This window comes from Pteronotus mesoamericanus, unplaced genomic scaffold, assembly GCF_021234165.1.
Source record: "Pteronotus mesoamericanus isolate MK-2021 breed Mesoamerican mustached bat unplaced genomic scaffold, CSHL_Meso_final contig_73, whole genome shotgun sequence".
Taxonomy (NCBI): Eukaryota; Metazoa; Chordata; class Mammalia; order Chiroptera; family Mormoopidae; genus Pteronotus; species Pteronotus mesoamericanus.
Genome location: NW_026555245.1, coordinates 13,692,369 through 13,716,877, shown reverse-complemented (window position 1 = coordinate 13,716,877; position 24,509 = coordinate 13,692,369). Strand labels below are relative to the sequence as shown.

General features: G+C 38.4%; 1 protein-coding gene across 1 annotated transcript; it reads right to left on the bottom strand.

Annotated features, from left to right (window-relative positions):
* Positions 1-282: 282 nt before the first annotated feature.
* Positions 283-11,779, bottom strand: ZFAND5 (zinc finger AN1-type containing 5). Its single transcript, XM_054583022.1, has 6 exons — positions 11,233-11,779; positions 6,412-6,571; positions 5,879-5,990; positions 5,141-5,244; positions 2,639-2,764; positions 283-1,955 (listed from the first exon to the last, which is right to left on the bottom strand). The coding sequence occupies exons 2-6, from the start codon at positions 6,560-6,562 to the stop codon at positions 1,807-1,809; spliced, it is 642 nt and encodes a 213-aa protein (XP_054438997.1). The 5' UTR covers positions 6,563-6,571; positions 11,233-11,779; the 3' UTR covers positions 283-1,806.
* Between the last annotated feature and the right edge of the window lie 12,730 nt (positions 11,780-24,509).

The following is a 24,509-nucleotide window of genomic DNA, read 5'->3' as shown; positions in this document are numbered from 1 at the left end:
ATAATTATTCAAATTTTACTCCTTTCTCCTAAGTGGTAAGATCCTAAACACCTTTTCATTTCTTCAAAAACAGTTGCCTGCTATGTACAATACTTGAAGACATTTCACAAAACTCACCTCATGGTTCTCATGTGAACACATGTTGAGATAGCAATGAAAAAAAAAATTTACAACATAGCCATGCAAAGTCTACACATGTAACTAAAAAGTTGAACATGAAAGTTTCTAATTATGCCCCTGTAGAATTTCTAACTATGGCTTAAAAACCCAATGAACAAGTGGCAGTTTCCCTCTGTACATTGCTTTTATTATTTACATAATACAATATAGCATCAATGCTGGATAGCATGATTATGTGCAATACATAAATATGAACTATCTGTACACATCTGTAAATCTAACTCAGAACTAAGGTACATAAAATTGAAAGCAAAATTGAATGTTTTAAGAATGAAAGTAAAAACTAGGACTGAATACTGCAATAAATCAGAAGTAGTGCCTCGTGTACATACTTAACTATTTACAGATGAAAACAGGCATTACCACAACACTAATCTAACTATACTCATTTATATATATAAAAAAAAAAACACACACAAGTTTCATACATCACAGAAAACCTTCCATTATAACACAGAAGTGATATTACCAGACAAGCATCAGTGAAGTATACTGCCTCTTCTAGTTGTTATTGTACAATGCTGTAAATAATGCAGCCCATGCAATACACCCAAGAACACTAGAGTCCTACACCCAAGTACAATTAATATGATAAAGCAGCCCTCTGCAAGTGGTGCTGGATACCACTAAGAAGTCTACTGCAGCCACGTTGGTTATGATTTTCCATGCAGAAGGGTAAAGTTACATTAAGAACTGAAGTCTTTAAAAAAGCTTTAAACATTCTTTCTTGAACCAAAACATTCAACAAAAGATGCACATGAAAAATTAACTGTTCAGATACCTTTGCAACTTAAAATTCAGATGCATGTTATTCAATAGAGCTGCTGTATATGAAAACCAAATGTAGAGTTTAAATTTCTTCTTGTAAACAAAATCCTAGTGCAGTTCTGTGCTACACAACATTCTTAGCAATGAGAGTAATGCAGACATCTTCTGGTGCAGCCAGCACAATAAGCTTCAATGGTAGCTCAAGACCCCGTTGCTTGACAGTTTTGATTTTACTCTTACGACAACCAGCTGTAATGTTTACCTTTCACAGAATTCACAGAATGTCTTATTTGACAGCTTTTAGACCAATTAGCCAGGCTTACATGACATCAAATACTGGTTTCATGGGAAGGTCTGATCCTCTTTATCGCTTTCTTCCAGCTTCCAAAGAACATGTGGAAATTAACAAGGTGAAAGTTTAATTATGGAAGTAGACTGCCAGTCCTTTTCTGGTGTACCATTTTTAAGAAAAATACAGGCACATAACACTAGCCAAAGATTATACCTTGATTACATTCCCAAAAGGCAGATACGCTGCAAACATGCAGAGATTTCATGTATTTTGTTTGGCACACGGGAACTAAATTTTGTCCCTAGTATCTGTGTAATTCAATTTGATGTGCAGATTTCCATCCAATTTTATTTAAGGGAGGGCATATACATTTTGTAGGGCTGTATCTATCCAATTCTGCCTGTAACAAACACCCAAACATCCTAAAATACCAATTATAAGACAGACAAGTATAAAGTAAAACTCTGGAGAACATCAAAGGAAAATGGCCATGCATCTGCTCTTTAATGTTTTCCTACGATATATTAAAATAAAAACAAAGTTTCAGTCTCTTCACAAGTAGTAATTTATATTCTCTGGATTTTTTCAGCCACAACAACTGGATTCTCTTTTCTGATTTTTGCTGCAGCTTCTGCTTTGTAATCGTATGGACAGTTGTGCTTGTCAGAGTAACGGTGAAGTCCACAAAACAAATTTCCACATCGGCAGTCAAACCCTATACACACAAGAGGAAGCAGAGTCACTTGGGAACTTGTAGCAATTAAAAGGGAGGAAAAAAAAATAATAAAAAGCCTTACTCACTACAGAAAGGGAACCAGATTTCCACGACTCTTTACAACATGAAAGACAAACGGAGTCTTCTCAAATTGTGAAAGAGCTTTTAAACCACCTTTGACACGATAAATTCAAGTAACTATCCTTCCATCAATTCTTATAGATATCACATAGGGTAGAAATTATACACGCTCTGGAGCCAGAATGACATGGACTTAAATCCTCCTCCTACTATATGTTACCTGAGTAATGTTTCAAGTGAAAACTACGGAAAACAACAATAAAGCTCTGAGATTTAAAGGACAGAAAAAGTACATACAGTATTTTGTGGCTAGCTCAAAGTAGGTGCTTACTATTTCACTGAGCCACCTTTTACCCAGGAGAACAAAGGAAGTAATCAAGATGAATAAATTTTTCTCAATCCGATAAAGGAAAGTAACCCACAAGCCTACAGTTAATAAAGGGTTTCACGTGATTAGGGAGACAAATGGAAATCAAACTAGACTTTCTATTCCTGAAAGTCGAGCATTTTGTTTTAAGACCAACCAGCCCCTTATGAAGCAATCAGGAGCCCTTTACTGAATCCTAGCTACAAAATACACAGTCTAGTGTGTTTTCTAATACCTGTAAGGCCAACTTTCTTTCTGCACATAAAACATCTGTTCTTCTTTGGTTTGGGTAACTCAGGAGCTTTTTCTTCACTTTGAGAAGTACTGGGCTGAGAAACTGATGAACTGGGCTGAGTGACGACTGAAAAGTAAGGGTACAAATTAGTACTTTGTCAAGAGTTCACTGGCTACCAATTATCTAAGTTTAAAAAAAAACAAACAACAAAACCCTTAAGAATCTTAGTAACAAATGTTTAAGAAACCTTTCGTAAAAGCATGTACCTTAAACAAGATCTTTTATCTTTATAGTGGAACTATCGTATCTAAGAATTTCTTGCCAATCAACATACTGCTACTTGTTCTTCTAAATTTTATACAACTATCACTCCAAATTCCTTTCACCTCTCTCTTAACAGCAAGTACTGAGCAAAACCCCCGCCTGCAAATCCCCCCCCCCAAAAAACAAAAACAAAAAAAAACCCAACCAAAAACAAACCCAATTCTAAAAGATTTTAAAGACCTGAAAGATGTCGGTCAGATGCTCAGTTTTTCCATATTGCAATGGCCTACATGTAAACATCTTAATTAGGTCTGTTCGAAGTCATTACTACTCAGTAAATAAAGCTTGACAACTTCTGCAGTACTTGACTGCAAAAGCCATTTTGGTTTTATACTTGGGGAGAGGGAGGACTGTAGATAAAACCAGCAAATTTTGACAAGCAAAACCCAAACCATTAATCACTAACTTCAGATCCTGTAATTTCCTAATTATTTTGCCATTTCACAAGTGCTTTGTCTTATGCAGAAAATTTGGAAGATTTTTTACATTTTTTTTTAAGTTCCTTTTGAAAGATTAGCAAGCACTGTCTTTAGGACAATAAATACTTGTGAAGTGTTGATTTTAAACTGTTAAAAGATCTCATAGGTAAAACAATTATTTTGATTTAGAGTCCATTTTCTCCACCCAGAAGGGCTTTTAAGTTTTAGTTCACACATGACATCAACAGAATTTATCAATATGAAGGTAAAAATTATAGGTTATTGGATTAAAGCCCATATTACCACTAGTTATTTAAAAAAGAATACCAAATTTAATTCTACTTTCATAAAATTCCACTACAGCTTTGTAAACTGAACTTTAATATTCATCCAAACCCCAGGAATAGCAAATTAGCATATACAATGTTAAATTTAAGCCTAAACAATAGACCAGCACCAATGCTATTAACAGAAATCCAAACTTGACACCAAGCAATTGTTTTAATGACAACTTACTTGAACAGTCTCCCTGAATTTATAACTCATTTTTATTAGATATTAATAGCCTAATATTAGGCTAAAAGAATAGTCTACCTATTACTTATTCCTAACAATCTACTATGACAACCTCAATATCGTTTTTCCTGATAGTACCTGAATAGTTTTGGGGAAGAGAGGGGTGACAGCCATAGAAACCGAACAGTGATCCATAAGACAAACAGTTAAGGGGGATTAAGAAAAAAAAAAATGATGCAGAAAAAGGCAAAGAAACAGTGAACTACAGAATTATTATTAAGGAATAATAAATGCGGAGAATAGCTACAGATCTAATCCAAAAACAGTACTGTTCCAAAGCCAGACTTACTGTTTCAAAACCAAAAAAGTCTCACACACACTAATTTGGTCAGCTTTTTCAGAAGGATGGAACTCATTTCAAAATACCAAATATGGATTCACTTGCCCAACTTACACATTTTCACTTTATCACATAAACTTGTGATATTATGTGGTATTAGAAAAAGCAAGTCTCCAAAGCAGATTAAACATCCACTGACACAATAAAGGTTTATATTGTGTTCAGTCAACACTACCAGGAAATAATGAATTTATTAAAAATGAACTATGTGCACTATAAAACACATAGATCCTTGTTCTAGGCCTGGCACATCAGAATACTTGTTGCTCCATATAAATTAAGCACCGACTCTAAGTCACTATCTAATGAAAACCAGAAACGCCTTTCCCTCCTGAGTTTTAAACTTACAAAAATATGGGATCCTACACTTCCAACTTGAAAGTTTCAGTATTTAATGTTCTTTTGCTTGAATATTTTCTACAATACTGACAATATCAAGACTGAGTAGTTGTTTTTGATTTAAATTTTTTTTCATGGCTTTGAAATTTAATCTATATAATTTCCTTTGTTTTTGAACAATGTCTTCTCTAATGATTTAGGATACTTTTAAAATATGACAGTAAACCACTTTTGAAGTTCATTAAATTCTTAATACTTCCGGTCTCCAGATTATAAACTTTGCTAATTTATTGGTGTGGGGGATGGTGGGAGGTGGGCAGAGAAGAAAGAAGAGAGTAGAGTGACTATTTTACACTCTTTAAATGAGAGAGTGGTTCTTGCTTGGTCTGTATTTTACAGCTCTCTCTATCTTTGGTCCTTCAATGGGAAGGAACAAATCCCCCCACCAACCCTTTCTCATACTACCAAGTCCAGAACTGAACTAGTATTAAACAAAAAGCATACCTGGCTCTGACACCTCTGTTTTCGGGGTAGTTATTTTGTCCTCTCTTGAAATGCTCATTTCTGTCATTTGCTGAGTTACAGGCAAGGCAGCCACAGGTACATTTCTATTTGAGTTCAAGCAAACATTTTTAAAGATGTTAAGGGTACTTCTTTGTGAGATAGTAAGTTGTCAGTTCAACTTTAAATTATATAGTATTTCCAACATGATCAATCGGAGATAAATAGTCTAAAATTTTAAAAGGATACTGGATGCTTGGCAAAAATGGTTGATAATAAAGAAAGCAATTTGATGTCTCATCAATTCAAGGCTGCATATTTGTATAGGTCACATCATTTTATTATAGCCAACTAGGAATTTTTAGCTGTGTCTGTAATCTGTTTAAGGGCAAAAGGGGGCAGATTTGCCAAAATGCCTTGTGTGGCATTATACTAGTCTGCAGAGCCTCACTCCCTACAAGTCTCTAAGCCTCAATTATAAGGAAATAAAAGCACAGCTTTCTCACCACAGCATCCTTGGGGGTGTTATGGAGTGCGTTATACATCTTTACTCAATGACCTACAAGATCATACATTAAAAAAATACTGAAATCGCTGATTGTGCAACACATGCAAAGCCCAGGGCATCTGATTAATTAACACCCTTATTATATATGAACATTCATAATTATAATAGTATGGACAGCAGATATCTTTATTTCCTCCTTGTATTATAAAAAACTCTGAAATGCTCAATCTTACCTTGATTTTTCAGATGTGCTGCCAGCAGCACCTTCACAGTTGTTTAAACTAGCGTCTGCTCTTTGTACAGATGCAGAATCTGAGGTAGGGCTGTTGGAACCACTAGCTGTCCCTATTTTAAAAAAATGATTTGTAAGAAACAAAGCAATACTACACTCAGTATCGACTATAAATAAATAAATAACAAATACTTGCATTTAATTAGGTTAGTGAATTAAGCATTTTCATTGTGCTGCTGAATCCTACACTTGAGTATCCAAACAAATACATATTATTAAAGTCTTATCTAGTGAATATAAGTATAAAACAAAACCTCAAAAAATAAAATAAAAAAGCTAGAAGATGCTCGTAGATAGTCATTCATTCCTGTTGTAGTCATGCAAAGTACTTGGGATGTTGCTTTAATTTCAAGCTTTTCTCAGGTCTTCTCTTTGGGCTTTCAGCATTGATTCTCAGTCTCAGACCCCAATTCTTGGCTCTACGTTTTCCATTCACCAGTTCTTCAAATGAGTTTTTTCTTGGAAAAAACTTACCCATTGGGCTCATTCTGCCACTATTCTGCTGTCTCTGAAGATGTTCTTTGTAGCAAACAGAACACATTCCATTTGTTCTAGGATTCCCATAAAAGCCACATCCTGTACTACACAGCATGGGCCCTGGGGTCTGGTTAGTCTCCTGAGCCATATTTTTCAACTATAAAGAAAACAAACAAACAAACAAACAAAACTTTAGAAACTAGCGTGTAACCAAAATAAATACACTAAATTCATATAATGGCCACCAATGTACCTTTGTTATTCTAAACATCAAGGCTATTTCTAACAAAGGCCCAAACTGTGTTAATCTTTTTAAAAAATAGGGCAAAAAAATTATAATATGTAAAACATTATGAATATGAATTAGGAATGTGAAATTCTGAATTATGTAAAACAAAGGGTATGAAAGGAATTGTTTTTTATCTTGATAAATAATGACCTAAAATGATTTGACATCCTTTAGGATAAAAAAGTTTCTACCATTAAAAATTAAAATGTATTTCACCTGTCACTACTGCTTTTTGCTGCAGTTTCTGAAAAGGTCACTCTGCCTGTTGTCAAAATTATGTTTAAATCAATTTAGGTAATTGGTATCTCCTGATCATTGGTTAAAAAAATGTATTAAATGGAACTTACATATGGCAAAGAAAGCTACAAAAGTTAATTACTATTTTTTACGATCATTTCTTGAGAGAGAGAGGGAGGGAGAGGGAGGAAGGGAGGGAAACACTGACTTGTTCCACTTATTTATGCATTTTTTTTCTAATCCTCACCCAAGGGCATTTTTTCATTGCTTTTTAAAGAGAGGAAGGGCTAGAGAGAGAAACATAGTTGTGAAAGAGAAACATAGACTGGTTGCCTCCCTATGAGACCAGAAAATATACTGCCCATCCAGGGATTGAAACCACAACCTTTAGGTCAGGGGGATGTGCTCCAACCAACCACGCCACATCAGCCAGGGACATTGGTTGATTCCAGTATGCCCCCTAACCAGGAATTGAACCTTCAACATTAGTGTACTGGGACAACACTAACCAACAGAAGTACCTTGTCAGGGCCTAATTACTGACTCTTGAGATCCACCAGTTCTTTAAACCAGCCTTATGTTAGACGTAGCTCTACACCTGAACATAACTTGGGCCCGAGCAGTAAGTAATTCCGTAATTCTGCTACTAGGCAGCTTTTAGAATGCTACAACACTTTCGCATAGCAGACTGAAAACAGAGCTGGTAGGTCATCTAGCCCTTCCTGTTGCCTTGGAACCAACAAGTGAAGCTCTTCAAAAATTTAGGGGGTCAGCTGCTTATGCTTTTATGTTCTACATTTGAGGTGTGAAATCTGGAGCTAAGAATTTTAAAGTCAAAGTCTAGAATCCTGTAAATGCACAAATTATCAGCCGTAGACTTCTCAGTCAAAGGCTCTCTTAAAACAACTGCTTGTCTACCTCATACCAGAAAAGTAAACCTTTTCAAGCTCAATTTCAATTTAGCAAAATAAAGCAATATAAATACACAATGTTTAGTAATGGTTAATATTTAATGCTGTTACCAGAAAAAAATCTTTATACAGCAAGCATACTCTTGCTTTTCCACAAGCTTTGTTAAAAATTAGCACAAATATTGTTATCCATTGCTAAATTTAGTAAATTTTCCTCTAAATTAAAGAGAAAATATACACTATTAAAAACGCAAGCTTCCACAACACCTAAAAGTATATATGAATGTACAAAAAGCAAACTTGTGAACACTGTATCAAAGAGCATATGCTCTACCTTGTCACTGTCATTTAAGTGTACCTTATTGTTGTTAATTACAATTTATGATGAATATTTCAAATAAGCGCAGCAAAGCATTTAAAGCTACAGCTTATCATCTTCTAGAGTTTTATATCACTTTTTTCAATTACTACTTCTAAAATACACTCTTTAGTGAGTTATTTAAAACAATGTCTCAATAACTATTAGCAATTTTTATTCACAAGATTATTTTTAAAAAGGGTGGAAGAGGATGACCCAGTTCCGACCTGGCAGAATGGTGACAACTATTCCCAACTAAATAACAGTAATTTTTACTTTTGTTAGCAAGAAGACACTGTTTTTTTCAAGCTTGAAAATATTTCAAGCCAATCAAGCTTGTATGGAGAGTGACCAAGATCCACAACTTCAAACAATAGTACTAATTTAGTTGACACTGTCTCTTTAAATAGTAAGTGGAATTTAGCTGACTCATTTTGGAGCAGAGTAGTGTAAACATTTCAACATCACTTAGGAAGTTTATTAATAAACACTTTCAGCTAGGTTTTTAAAAATTTGAACACAGTATGTGCAAACAATGCTTCAAATAATAAACACTATTTATTTGCATACCTACTATGCGAAGTGTGTGAATCTTTACCCTAAACAAAAATTTGGGCCATTTCTTAAACTCAGTTTAAGAATTATGCTAGCTCACACTTTCTATACGAATTTTCAGTGTCATCAGACAGTGGCTTTCAAAGCAAAATGGCCTACATTTGAGCGAACCAATATTAATATTTGTTAATCTGATTCTTAAAATCTTTTGTTTTATGTTAACAAAATGGGGGGATCTCATCCAATGATTTCACTCACTTCAACAAGCAAAGCATTCCACCTTTCCTTCTTCAGAAAACACATTTACCTTCAATTCACTATAAATAAACTTCAACTCAGAAACACCAGGACATTCGTCTTTTACGTGGCTTCTCATCTTGTAGTTTGTATCCCCTCTTCGAAAGCCAGCTTTTAAATGCCATCACATGTGCACAGCTTGCCTTAATATTTCTCAGAAGCTTAGATCACATGGGCAGGCGCTCCAGCCTGTCACAAGGCTGCAATGTGACAGGCTAAGCGGGATGGAGGCTCTCACATAAAGCCTAGTCAACAGGGGCCTCTGAAATCAGCTTCTATTTATATCCCAGAGCCTGCCAACTCCTACACAACCCCAAAAACTAGGGATACAGCATTCATACATCTAACATAATAACAAAACAAAAAGATGCCATTAAGTCTGGCTATAGTTTTTTCCTAACTTAAGGAGGATTAGAGAACAATCTCAAATTCAATCTAGAAGATGCAAGCATCATTAATCACTCATGAAGCCAAAACGGTCAGGGTTGTTTATAAAAACCAAGAGTATCAAGGCAGAAAGAATCCTCATGTTTAGTGGCAATTAATTCTTTTTTTTGGGGAGGTGATGGGGGAAGCCTATTATTAGGTACTGTGGTTCTCTCATACTTGGCTACATTTTAGAAAAATACAGTAGTACCATTACCGGTACCTTTAAGTTGATAGGAACTTGAGCATTCATGTGTTAGCTCTATCATGTATAGGTGAAATGTTGATTTTTATAGTTTTGGCTTCCTGTAATCCACAGCTTAAAAAAGAAAGACAAACAAACAAAAACAACAACAAAAAAAACCCCCACCAAAAACAAACAGAAACCCCCACCCAAAAACCTGGATATTCAACTGAACCACTCTCCAGCCTCAAATATATATATATATATATATAAAAGTTTTTAACATCTATGGGATTTAGTTCTTTCAGATGCACATAATGTTAGTAGACGTTAAGAATGCCCACTCACCTGGACTTGATACCTGAGTTCTAGCCTCTAATCTACCTCTGACTAAGCCAGTGACCTTGGGCAAGTCCTCACTCTCCGTAAGAGTTTTTCCTCTTTGACAAATGAAGATTAGTGTGATTTTAAAAGGTTCCTTTCCAGGCTTAATATCGGGCCTGAGAGACAGAAAATAGGGGAAACTACTACAAATATTTTTTAAAGAAATTCTTTGAAAAACTTTTAAGATAAAACTGCAGTATTTTTCTAATTCAATTCTGAAATCCTGCTTTTTAAAAATGAGTTTAAAATGAAAATTGTAATTTTTAAGGCTGTAAATTACTTGAATATCTGGTATAGAAACGGACTCTGTGAACTGTACATTACTTTAAACTTGCACGTCCTTATTCTTAGAGGCGCATTCAACAATAAAGATAAAAATATAACCCAGGCCTTTTCCAAACACAGCTTCACATCGAGGGCTTGGAAAGGAAGCACAGAATTTCAGTTCACCAGCCTAAATGCACGAAACAAAGGAAGGTGCTGCATTTCCCTCATAAAAGGGATTTTGGGCGAAAACGCAAAGGCGCTGGGAAAACTAAACACGGCCACAAAGAAGCCCCCTCACCCACGTTCCAGAGAATTGTAGAAGTTCAGGTCCCACTGTTCCCCCACTCTCCTTCCAAGCACAGGCCTCGCTCAGCAAAGCCCGACAGGGCCTTCTTCAAAAACTACTGAGTCATGCAGAACAGCAGCTCCGCAGGACAGGCCGGCCCCTCACCCTACGGGCCCCACACCGACCCACGGTTGGAACGGCTCCCCTGACGAAGCTGCAGAGAGCTGGGGGCTGCGGCGAGCGGGAGCCGGGGGCGCGGCCGCCTCTTTGTCTCTTCGGGTCGGGCTGCCCACGTCGGGGGCCTCAGCCAAGGGCGCCCGGGACTCTCGCGAGGGAGGCCCGGAACCCCAACCCTCGGAGGACGCACGCGGGTATTGTTTCAGACAGAGCGTGTGCGAGTGAGCCGGGGGCGCACGGAGTCAAGCCCTCGGGCCACGAAGACTGGATAACGCCTCCGTCTTTGTGCTTCCTTTGAGCTGGCGGGCGGGCTCCCCTCCCCCGGACCCCACCATTCTGGACCCATTCAGGCCTAATCGGAGTTCGGTGGCGTTCCGGCCCCCCAAACCCACGCCCTGGCCTGGCACGAGAGGCAGGGCGCCCTGCCCCCAGCTCCCCCCCACTCACCCTGCGTGAGCCGCAGTGCAAGAGCCGGGTTTGCGCGCGACGGCTGCGCGGTGGGGTCAGGCCGAAGCCTCCGAGATGGGCGAGCCGAATGCCCCGGAGCCGCCGCCGCGGGCGAGGTTCGAGTTGAGGCCGCAGGCGGAGGTGGCGCTGCCGCCGCCGCGGGGTCCTTTTGTTCCTGCAGTAGCGACGAGCGTGGCCGGGACGCGCCGGAGCTTGGGAAGTGGGTGGAGGGAAGCGGAGTTGGGGGGGTGAGGAACAGAGAGGGTGGCGGAGGGAGGACCGGAGGCCGCGGCTGCTAGCGCGGCTCGCAGCGCTCGCCCGTCGTCGCGTCAAGCATCCACCGGCGGCGGGTAGAGCCGATTACGATGGCGAGCGACGCACGCGCAGCGGAAACTGGGTACCGCGAGGGCTCGCAGATGGCGCTCTGTGTCGCTTGTGCTACCGCCGATGAGGCCGTGAACGAGCGTGGGAGCCCCAAGAAGAGATGCAGATAGAACCCCTGCCCGGCCGACTGACGCTTCCTCTCCGCCCCGCGCTAGGGCAGTGAGGAAAAGGAGGGAGGGGGCGGGGTCTGTGCGTCAGCGAAAACTCCGACGGCGGCGATGGGGGTGCGTGGTGACGTAGCCTACTCGACGTCCCACCCTCGACCCCAGCCAGCGGGTACGGGTGGAGGGGCGGAGCCTGACCGCGCGGCGGTCGCGCGTAGCCGAGTCACTGGCCGGGTTGCGGCCCCAGGGTGGAGCTGGAAAGAGCGAGTCTTGCGGAGGATGGGGTTCTATTTTTAACTGGATTGTTCGTCCTCTGCTTCCCTCCTTCCTATTTCCTCACTCAAGCCGGCTTTTTGCCATCGGAGTTCTCACGTTTTTTTTCTTGAGCCCTTTCCTCCTTAGCCTCCAACCCCCCTTCCCCATCCCTCCAGGATTAGGAGGATTTGTCTCGAGAAGAGGAAGCAACTGATTTCTAGCTTTGAGGGGTTGTGTTTTTTTGCCTGTTTATTAAGTCTGCGCCCCGCCCCGTTCCCTTCCAACCCCTTTTGGTTCCAAAGTCTAGCTTGAGCTTCGCCCCGACGCCGCCGGAAGAAGCCGGGCAAGAGGCGCTCGCTCAAGGTCACGGGTGGAGCTGCCACTCACTCTTATGCCCCGGTGTCTCCGTTCTGAACAAAGTGTTTTGGCCAGCCTGTAAAATCCCTGGAAATTGACTATTCCAGCAGAGCATCGGGAACTGGGAAAGTACCAAATGTTCTACTCAAGAAATGGAGTACGAGACAAACAAGCTAGACCTGAGGCAGAGATCAGAAAGGAGGAGATGTTGAAGGAGGAAGTTCGAGAAGGGGAGGTAGTATTAGGCACGCATTTCACAAATAAGGCCCAAGGCCCAACTAATTTGAAAGGGTGAGTTATAACACAGAACATTTACAAAGCAACAACCCGCCCCGTCCCCGCCCCGCCGCACTTCCCGCTGATCTCTTCAAAGGACTTTAGTTTGAACTCAAAAGGACAAAATTGCTAAGACAAAAAGAAATTGTGATATTTCCTGGTAGCGTAATGAATAAGTAAATGATGTTTAGGACTGACATTAGCCACCATTAAGAATGGAATAAGAGGTCCCTTCAGTGTTTCCCAAATTCACTAATAAGAAAAATCACCTGGGGTGATTATTTAAAAGATTCCTAGGCCTCTCTGCTGGAGATAGTTTTGGTTGGCCTGGGGCGTAGTTCCAAACTTGTAGTTTAAATAATGCTCCAGGTGATTCTTCTGTATAATTTTGTGTATTTGGGAGAACCTGTTCTGGTGCTCTTTGCCAAAATTTCCAAAATCAAACAGTATCCTGCCATAGTAAGCCGAATACCTAGAACACTTAGGCTTATTTCTGTGGTCAGTTACGGTGTTAGAAATGTTAAGTAGTTTCATTCACTGATCCATGGGCCATTGGAATTTATTTCCTTGAATGAGTAGATAAGTTAGTAAAAACATAGCAGCTACCATTTAGCATTTTTGGTGCTAAGTATTATCCAATTATTGTCTCATTTAATCCTCATGGCAATTCACGGAGATATGTACTATTGTATCCGTTTTTATAGATAAGTTTAAGTAGTGAATAAAGAAAAGTGACTTGCTTGAAGCCCTAAAGGACAGGGAAGCTATGGAAGTGATTTTTGCTGAGGAAAAAACAACAGAGATTCCCCTACATCCCCAGAATTTTAGTTATTAATAAGTGAAACAAGATAATTCTTGAAGAAGCATAATTGAAAAGAAAAACTAAGAATAGTAAGGCAAGCTGGTTACTTAATAATGTATTGCATAATATATGCTTTGTAGCATCTTTTAATAATTCATGTTCTCTACCAACCATTTATAATTTTCTTTATAAGACTATTTCAACCAAGAATGTGGCTGATATTGAACCTAGTTTTAGCAAGATTTCCTTCCAGCACCCACCCTAGCCATTCTCAAAGTGGGATTCCCAGACCAGCAGCATCACCATAACCTGGGCACTTGTCCAAAATACAAACTCTTAGGGCACCTCACCAGACCTATAGAATCACAAATTCTGAGGTTTGCTCCAGCATTCTGTGTTTTAACAAGTTTTCTTTGTGATTCTGCTGTATACGCAAGTTTGACAACCATTGACTTAACCTTACCATGCCATCAGGTGACCTCTCTCAGATGCTCACACCAGGTATATGGAAAAGGTTAAAAAAAAAAAAGATTTTTTCATATTACTGGTGTAACATTATGGGATGTACTTCAATGGAGTGGCTTCCCTCCCCCACCACCGCCCCCGACTTTGGTGTTCTAAATTTTCAGTTGGACTCTGAAACCAATGATACAACACAAAATATATAATAGAATGCTCTTAATAGCGTATGCAAAAAGGCCATCACTCTGGTCATCAGAGAAGGTTGAAACCAGCTTTTGTAAAATAGCTAACAGGAAAAGGAGAAAAAGAAAAAAGAAAAAAAAAGTAAGTAATGCTCAAATGTGTAAGTAATGCTCAAATGCTCAAAAAAGTAAGGTATGCTCAAATGTGATGTCATCAATTAATTGTTCTAAAACACTTTTTATAGAATTTCATTATATGGATGAAAAGTGGTTCTATGGAAAGTATAACCTCACAGGTTAATCTGATCACAAATTCCTTATTGGGCAGGTCATGGTGGGTAGTCAATCCCCAGGCATATAACTTTTTTTAGTAAAACATTTGTCTTTGCCTTAAGCAGGCCCTATCCATTATTTTTTCAAATCTAAGTTAACACAACTTTGAAATAAGCATAACCACCTTCCAGAAAGTGCATAATTTTGTTAACTATCCTATAATCCAATCCTTACTCTACTTTCTCCCACCTTCTTGTAATCTTCCTTGTGTTTCCTCCTCAATTTCAAATGCATAAAAGAAACTGAAAAACTGTCATTCTCTGCAACATTTAAAATCTTGTGTCCCAGCAATTGTCAGTTTGGCTCAAGTAATGTCTTTAAAATTTTTATAGATCTTTAAAATGTTTATAGATTTAGACATTCTGACATGGACAATTACAGAGCACATACTAAGTGACTGGAATTGATACATTCCTACGTATACATGGAAAATAATAATTCAATTATTTATTTATTTTTTCTTTAAAAATGTTTTGCCTATTTAACTACATTCTAAGTACCCACTGAACTGGAGGCTGGAATATACATTGGTGGGAATATGGCTCTTAACCTTGTTCTCATGGAGCTTACGGTCATGTTGGGGAGAAAGACATTAACAATATTATATAAATATATGATTATGAACTGGTAAACATTTTGAAAGAAAGGTACAGAATGCTATGGGAGCATATAGCCAATAACAATAAATACTGCAAACTCACCCAGGTTTGAGTTCCATCACCAATCATTTCATTGCCAGTGGAGCCAGGCTTACTTCTTTAAAGTATTTAACTATAGTAACCTGGCATGTCCTTTGAGAAATTTGTAACAGTTTGTCCTCTGCTTTAGAATTAGATAAAGCCATTGCAGATTCACTTACATTTTTCTTCGGAATCTAGGAATGGGCCAAAAAGGGGATTGATGATTGGAGAAGAACAAATGTAATTAAATTTCTTAGAAAGTAGGAACTGATGTAACTGAAAAATAGCAATGAAAGTTATCGTCCCACCATAAAATATAAAACACCTGGAGTTATTTTAACTTGACATTTAACTTTCTGTTATGGAGACAAGAACTGCTTCTGTTGCCTTACTGTAATACCCTGTCATGGGTAACTTTATTTTCTCTGTGTGCTTGAGTAGAAGTATGTGAAGCACAAAGTCTTTACTGGAGTTTTAAAAACTGTTGAGTATTGCCCGGGCTGGTGTAGCTTAGTGGATTGAGTGCTGGCAACCAAAGGGTTGCTGGTTCTACTCCCAATCAAGGCACATGCTAGGGCTGCGGGCCAGGTCTCCAGTTAGGGACTCATTAAAGGCAACCACACATTGATGTTTCTCTCCCTCCCTTCCCCTCTCTTTAAAAAAATCAATAAATAAAATCTTAAAAAAAAACCCAACCAAAACTCTTGAGTATCATTTGATATTCACATAGTACTTGCTCCCTTTTCTTATTCAGTTCATTCCCAGATCTCAAAGATTAAAGTAAAGAGACTCAATTGTATTTTTATTATTTTCAAAATGATTGACTGAAAGGATTACAATATTGTATTTAGAACAAATCAACTAATTAAAAAATTAGGAGCATAACCATTATTTAATTTTCTTCTTTATAATTAATAATTAAATAATTAAAATATAAGTGAATCCAATAATGAAATGGTTTTTGACTCAGATTGACAAGTTGTTGGCTAAATTTTTTTTTCCCAAGGAATTGATTAAGCAAGTAGCAATTTAATTGTGTAGACCTTTCGGTAATTTTGAAGCCATACTTATTTTCAATGAAAACAACTTGATTAAAGAATCTTCAAATAAATGATGTGGACACCTTACCTGATTAGAGAAGACTTTCAGACAAACTCCAGATACTGTCAACATAGTCAGAAACAATTTTAAAGACTATTTAAATGAATAAAAGCTTTTATTATTTATGTAAGCCAAGAATTTATAAGGCGAAGGAAACTGATGAATATATATCTCCCTTAATATCAGCTTTTAAGACACAAGGTACTTTGTTCTCAAAAACTTGAAGAAATCTTAGTTACTACTGAACAAACAAGCTGTATATGAATGTTCAGTTTATATTCTTAATCTCAGTAGTTAGCTCTGGGATTGGCTCTGAAACAACACTTAGGAGCATATCTTAACTTTGGCTCATGGGTGGTGAGTGGGCCAGAAAGATAGGAATGAGGTCCATGATTAGGCAAGAACCCAGCACCTGGGATGGTGTAAAGCTCTGGCAGTGGAAAATTCATACTAATGGACTAGCTACTGGGCAACAGAAAAGGTCACAGAAAGCAGGTAGATACAATCAGGGAGGTCAGAATTCAGGCAGAATTCTGGCAAGAGAAAAGAGGGTAAGCTGGGCCAGTATCCTAGAGGAATGCAAGTTTTAGGCAGAGAGCCAAGGCAAGTGTTATGTTTATGTAATGTTTTTCATTTACTATGTATATTCTAAAGCATTAATTTGATAAATTTATACCACAGCCCATTGAAATAGGTATCATCATCTCTTCTTTTACAGAGAAGACAGAAGCTCAGAACAAAATCATGTGTCCTATCCAATGTCATATACTGAGAATCAGAGCTGGAAATTTAACTTTAGCCTTATGTTCCTTCATTCTCTGTTCTGCTGCCTCACCAGACAGACCTCTTCCCCTTCTAATTTAAGCCATAAATATATTTCCCATTATAATGAGAACCACCCTTTCACGTCCTGTATATATCACTCATCTCACCCAGAATTGTGGCCTTAATGGAAACTATGATTAGATAGTTTCTTCCTACCTAACACACAACTCTTCCCAAGTTTCTTTTGCTGGTTCTGACTTTTCTATTCAACTCCTAAAAGTGACATTTCTTAAGTCTAGATGTAGGTCCCAGTGCTCTTCCTTTCTTTTTTTTTTTCAGTCCTCACCCAAGGATATGTTTTTATTGATTTTAGAGAGAAAGGGAGAGAAAGAGAGATATTGATGTGAGAAATATCAAATAGTTGCCTCCTCTGTGTGCCCCAACTAGGGATCAAACACGCAACCTAGAGATGTGTCCTGACCCGAATCCATCCTGCAGCCTTTTGTTGTATGGGACGACACTCCAACCAACCAAGCCACCTGGCTAGGGCTCTTTGTCTCCTTACTGAGCATACTCTCAGAACGATTTTACCCACTTCCATAGATTTAAATGCTATTTGTATTCATCTCTTAGTTTACCAATTCTTGATTTTTTAAAAATTTATAAAGGTATTTATTTTAAAATTTTACATATAAACCTTTTCAATTTAACCCAGGAAATTTTTTTCAAACTAAATTTATACTGTATCATTGGAAGAGAATTTCATAGTTTGCTACTACTATTGTTGAGTTGTGAATAAATGGGAGGACCTATAAGTAGAGATGGGCTTATATTTATTCCTGTGCATCTTGGTTCCGGAGTGGCCAAGAGAAAATTAGAACCTTGGAATACCCTGAACAGGTGCTTCAGCTATTCGTATACTACTGATTTAACTTTTTTCTTTATTATACTTTACATCATAATGACCGCCTCTAAATGTGAAACGTAAATATGTAGAGAGAAGCCCTACCTTTATTGTAAAGTTAAAAATGGTGAAACAAATTGAAGCAGTACAGAAAAATAAAAACATCAGGCTTGACTGATAATTGATTGGTTAATATAAGATTGAAAATAAAAATCAGAGATTGTTACGTCTTAACACTGTTATTGAAATGTGTCTAAGGGTAGGCCGGAACCTTTGATGCTGGATGGAATGCTGCTTTGAGCTTCCTAATTGTATAGCAGAAGGTGATGGCTTTGAAAAACTCAAGAAGATAATTGAAGAGGAGCCAAGGAGACAAAAAGAATAGAAGTAGGTTCAATGGACATCACAGAAGGGTTCAGGAATTCAAAAAGAATATAGTTTTAGAGTAAGGGCTAGATTGCAACAATAGAGTAGAAATCTCTTAGTAAAAGTACAGAGTAACTTTAGAAGAAGTTCAGCATCCATCATTGTTGTTGTCTTTGAAGAATGTTATCTTCTGGGGAAGCAACTTTCGTAAAGCCCAGTGCTCTCTTGCACTTATGGGAGGATGGTCCAGATCTGTCTCCCCCAATTTCACAAGAAGATCAGAGGAGAGAAGATTGCTTTGGTAGCTGCTGCTTACGAATACCTGAAGATCACCTGGTGCAATCATTCTGATAGAAAGAGGTTCTGATGCCTCAGGTGTACTTGTATCTTCTCTTCTAGTCTAGTTCTATCCTTTTTGAAAAGACTTCTCTTCCCCCACCCTTTTCTGGCTTAGAGGTTAAGAATCAGCCTTTTTTGAGCAGCCTTCAAAAGGAGAGGATGAAATAAAGGATTCCTGCAATAAGATTTAGATTCATCCACATGACTTCATCAGCCCTGGCAATTATAACACCATGGTTTCTTTGAGTGCTTATTTCAATGAGTGAATTTCTGTTAACCCTTCGGAAGTCATGGTCAAAAAATTACAGCCTAGGTTTCATGTATCCAAGAGACACATTCATTACTAATATGTACTGAAATGCAAAATTAAATAAAACACTGCAAATTTGCACTTATTCTATTTCTATAATAAAACATGATTTTTTAATTTATTTTCAGTTACAATCTAGAAATATTTAAAAAATAAGGTCAAATGCTTGAAGAGGGTAAGGTCAAATGCTATTAGAAATTCATAATAAATTAATCTAAAAAAAGGAAAACTAACAGCAATGTAATGGCGTAGGGATTAAAGGAACTATGAAAATTTCATTTAAATAATACTTAGTATTTATTTTGTAATTTGTGCTTTTATATATCCTATTTCAAATCTTTACAATTATCCTTTGAAGTAGTGATGATTATGCTCTTTGACAGAGGTATAGCTGAAGCACAAGAAAGTAAATAAAATAACTAAAGTTATATAGTTGATAATAAAGAGTAGAGTCAAACCCAGGTCCGTCTGACCCTGAACACAAGTTCTTTCCAGTGCAGCAAGTGCCTTTCCTAAACTAGTTATAATTACAAAATTTTAGGCTTGGAATGAAATCTAGAGGGTCCTCTTTAGCTCTCCACTAAGCCTAGAAGCCATCTAGAAAGCACCTTCAACATTCAGGTTCTGTGATAATACCACTAAAACTGCTTGCTGAAGGGTATGCTCACAAGCTTACCTGTTCCAACCTCCCTAAAATCATGTAGTAAGATTTCATGCAGATTATTACCATTATCTAGTTTGTAAAGACCTCAAAACAATGTAACTTTGGTGTTCCATTTAGCTGTATTTCATGACTGTTAACATACTATTTGTTAAAAACAGCTAACAAATTTTATTTTTTAAGAACTCATTGCTAAATTGTGTTCAACAGAGTGGCTATTTTTTTGACTTGTTCTTGGGTGTAATTAGGTGGACTCTTTATGATGGTCAACTCTCATTATCAGTTAATGAATTATATGTCATACCTCATCTGTAGTAACTTAGCACTTTGCCACTTATAGCAAATTTTGTTTTATTATTTTGGAGGGAGGTTGAGAATGAGGGAGAAGGAGGCAAGACAAAACAATAACAAAATAATTTTGAGGTGGAATTCTTTCCTACAGCTGTTTTATTATGCTATTTTTTAAAATTACAAAATTTTGATAATATATGTATATATTTCTTTGTATAAATTTCAGGCAACATAATTTTAACATAAAAGTGAGTCTCACTTCTGGTCACGATGGCAGCATAGGCAGACATGGCTCACCTCTTCTTACAACCACATCAAAATTACAACTAAAATATAGAACAACCATCATTAGAACCATTGGAAATTGAGTTGAATGGGAGCCTGACAAGTACAGAATTAAAGAAAGCATAACCACCTAGATTGCTAGGAGGGGCACAGGTGCAGAGTAGGCTGGTCCCACACCCACATGTGGTGAATAAAAATTCTGGAGGGATATCTTGGGAGCAAGGTGTTCCAGACCCACACCAGGCCCTCCCAACCCAGGATTCCAGTGTCAGGAAGATAAGTCCATACAACTTCTGGCTGCAAAAAGCAGCAGGGATTGAGTCAGTGGAAGAAACTTCTGGAACCCTAAGAAGTTCCTCTTCAAGAACCCACACACGGACTCACCTACTCAGACTCATTCCCTCTGAGCTCCAATACTCGGGTAGCAACTTGAAAGGCACCAGTGGCATACAGGGAGAAGCTGAAGTCTGGCATCAAGGCGAGCAGAAGCCATTGTCCTTTTGCTAAACCCTCCCCAACAGAGCTGGTAGGCTAGTGCCAATAGCTCAGACTCCATCGACCTGGCTAACACATTTGAACTGCCTTGGAGATACCCCCAGAGACTCTGCCCTAAACAAGTTGGCCCACTCAGGCTACTTTTCCATATGAATGGCTGGTCTTGGCATGCTACAAAACTTTCTAATATCCTGTCAAACAAGCCACAGCTGGCTTCAGTGTCCCCCAGACCCTGCACTAGCAGCAGCCAGATTAGAATCACAGCTTGGCTTCACCTGGGAATCTCCAAGTCCAGCACAAGTAGCAGCCTTCTCAGATTGCTTTATAGCTCAGACAGGGTGGCTCTCAGCAGAACACAGGCTGGGGCTGACCCTGTCCTACACCACTTGGGAAATCCCTAGGGCCAACGCACGCAGTGGACAGCTACAGACCATGTCAGAGGACCACTACCCTGCTCCTGTACAGCTGATCCTCCACAGAGGGCAGTTTGGTGATCAGCGGTCATAGCCATTCCTTGCAACTGACTGGCCTGGGTAGATCCCTCCCATTGACTTGACAAGAGCAACCAAGGTTCAACTACAAGAGGTGACTGTACTCAGGCCACATGAAGGGCGCACCTCAAATACCCAGCTTGGGTAATAGGGGAGGCTGTATCACTGGACCCTATAGAACACCCACTACATTAGGCCACATTACCAAGACACACAGTCAAAGCAGTTCTACCTAATACATACAAACAAACATGGGGAGATTGCCAAAATGAGGAGACAAAGAAACATGGCCCAAATGAAAGACCACATCAAAACCCCAGAAAAAGAGGTAAATGAAATGGAGATAAGCGATCTCTCAGATACAGAGTTCAAAACACTGTTTATAAGGATGCTCAAGGAACTTAGTGAGGACCTCAACAGCATAAAAAATATACAGTCAGAAATGAAGTTTTCACTAATTGAAATAACAATTTACAGGGAAACAACAGTAGAGTGGATGAAGCCGAAAATCAAATCAATGATTTGAAACATAAGGAAGCAAAAAACAACTATGCAGAAAAACAAGGAGAAAAAAGAACCCCCCCAAAATGAAGACAGTATAAGCAGTCTCTGGGACAACTTCAAAACACCTAACATTTGCATCATAGGGGTGCCAGAAGGAGAAGAGAAAGAGCAAGAAATTGGAAATTAATTTGAAAAAATAGTGAAAGAAAACTTCCCTAATTTGGTGAAGGAAATAAACATGCAAGTCCAGGAAGTACAGAGAGTCCCAAACAAGATGGATGCAAAGAGACCCACTCCAAGACACACCATAGTTAAAAGGCCAAGGGTTAAAGATAAAGAGAAAATCTTAAAAGCAGCAAGAGAAACGAAGCTAGTTACCAGATTATTGCCAGACAGGAGGGGGGTGCAGGAGAATGTGTGAAGAGGTGAAAGGATTAAGACGTACAAATAGGTAGTTACAGAATAGCCAAGGGGATGTAAAGTACAGTATAGGAAATGGATTAGAACTGATAGGCGCGACCCACGGACATGAATAATGGCTGGGGGACTACCTGAGGGAATGGGGGGGTGCTGGGTAGAGGTGGGCAAAAGGGGAAAAGTTAGAACAACTGTAATAGCATAATCAATAAAATATAATTTAAGAAGTAAAAAATAAACATAAGTCTCCTGTTCAAGCCACCCTCAACCCATTCTCTTCTTCCCAAAGATAATCCTTACATACTTGTCTCTATCTTTTAAAACCTGCTTTCTTCCTTCATGTACTTATACGTAATAAAGAGATCTTTGTGATTTGCTTGTTTGCATATATGAAATTAGACTTTCTATATTCTGCAGCAGTATGCCTTGGGGACCTTTCCATGTCAGTGCATAAAAATCTACCTTATTCATTTTAACAAATTGCAGAGTATGGGTGTAACATAATTATGTTAATCATTATCCTATTGATGAATATTTAGGTTGTTTGTATTTCCTGACTATGATAAAGAATGTTGATAAGGGTATTAACTTATTCTGAAAATGTAGTGTAATTCATACCAATTATTTTTATTTCAAAAACATTTTTCATATGGGCTTTGCCCTGCTCAAATGTCAGTCCTTGTGAGTAGAATTAATATTTAAGATAGTAGATAAATCTTACTGAACTTCCCATCATCTCTCACCTTTTTCTTTTCTTTCCCTCCCTCCTTCCCTCCTTTCTTCCTCTCTTTTTAACTTTTGAAGAAACCACCGCAAGTTTCAATAGGAGAGAATCAACAACAGTGAAGTCTTGCATCACTTCTACCCCATCCATAAATTAATGAGCATTAATGACAACAGGTACCATTTGTTAGTCACTGATTAAGTGCCAGGCTTTGTTATAGTTTACACATGTTAATATTAACTTAATTCTCAGGGAAGAATTAGGAAATAGACACAATTATTATCCCCATTTTGCTAATGTGGAAATTGTCAGAGGTTTTCTGATACTAGAAACATGAGAGGACTTTCACCTGGTGCAGCTCAAAGGCCTGGACAGTGAGTCCTTCCCCCTGGGCTGGTAAAAGGGACCAGTGCAGGTCATCAAGGCCCAATGTTCACAGTTCTGAATCAAGAGCTGCTCCAAACTTCATGGGGGGTCCAAGTCAGGGTGACAGCTCCTCTGCTTTGCCTTGGACTTTCTCATTTTCAACACTGAAACTCACATGTCCTAGTCAATCTCTCAGTTCTGGGTAAACCTAATGTTTGGCCATTCTACTCCAAGTGTTTGTTTTGAGGAAAAGTGGGGAAAACATACCAGGAGCAGGTGGTGGTAGCTCTATCCTATGGTCATCAAGGGGTTTGGCAGGACTTTCATTGTGAACCGTTGGCAGAGGAGATCTTTGCATAAACCCAGTTACATAAATGGTGAGGTTCAGGTTGCTGTTTTCTACTTTCCAAGGAGTTGCCATGGTACTTCCGGTAAGACAGGAAAAGATTAAAAAGGAGAAAAGGCTTATCACCTGGGTTGCATTCTAATATTCTGAACACAGAGGAGGTTGAAGAGCAACAAAACTGCACAAACTCCCTGAAAGCAAAAGTTCAAATTTTTTTTTCTGATTTTTAATGTCAGACCATTTAAGTGGACTGCCCTAACTTTATCCATAATAGGCCTACTAAATATTCAACTCTCCCTTGTTTTAACTGCAGTCAACTGTCCATGCTGCTGCATTCATTATCTATGTTTTGCAGATTTATGGCTTTTTTTTGGTATGTGACCTGGAATTAACCTCATTACAACAAAGATGAAAAATGCAAAAAACAAGATTGCATTTTTTTTCTTGAACAGTCTGACAACTTGATACACATGTATTTAGAGTTGCAAATAGAATGACTTCTTTTTTTGTTGTAATCCAGTCATAAATTGCAAAGGGAATCAAAAAACCAGAAACTAGTCATCTTTATTGGCAGATGGTTGGTGCCAAGAGAGGGAATGATGGTACTATGGCCATCCTTACAAAAACAAACACACAAAAACACAGGTCTAATTGGTAAGACTTTATGGAGCCTGCCATAAAAAACTACCTCATTTGAAAATTGCTCCACCTAAGAAGTTGTGATAAAAATGCCTGTTCTCAGAAATACAAATAAAAGAGTCAACCATTTTTCACTTTGTTATATCAATTTAGATCTGAAATTATACTTAATACAGTGCTAAGTGGCTGAGCGAGAGACATCGTTGACCAAACTTACACTTGATACAAGTGCTGTGAAGCTCATAGTTACAGTGCAAGGCCATTGATTTTGCAACAACTTGTTTATTTTCTGATTTAAAACAATAAGTAATTTTTATGCACCAGGGGATCTAATCTATTAACAGTGTTCACCCTTTACCTGCCATTATGTTCCTTGGAATATATCACACCATGTAATCTGTACAATAAAAACATCAGAAACCAACTTCGGGGATGTGG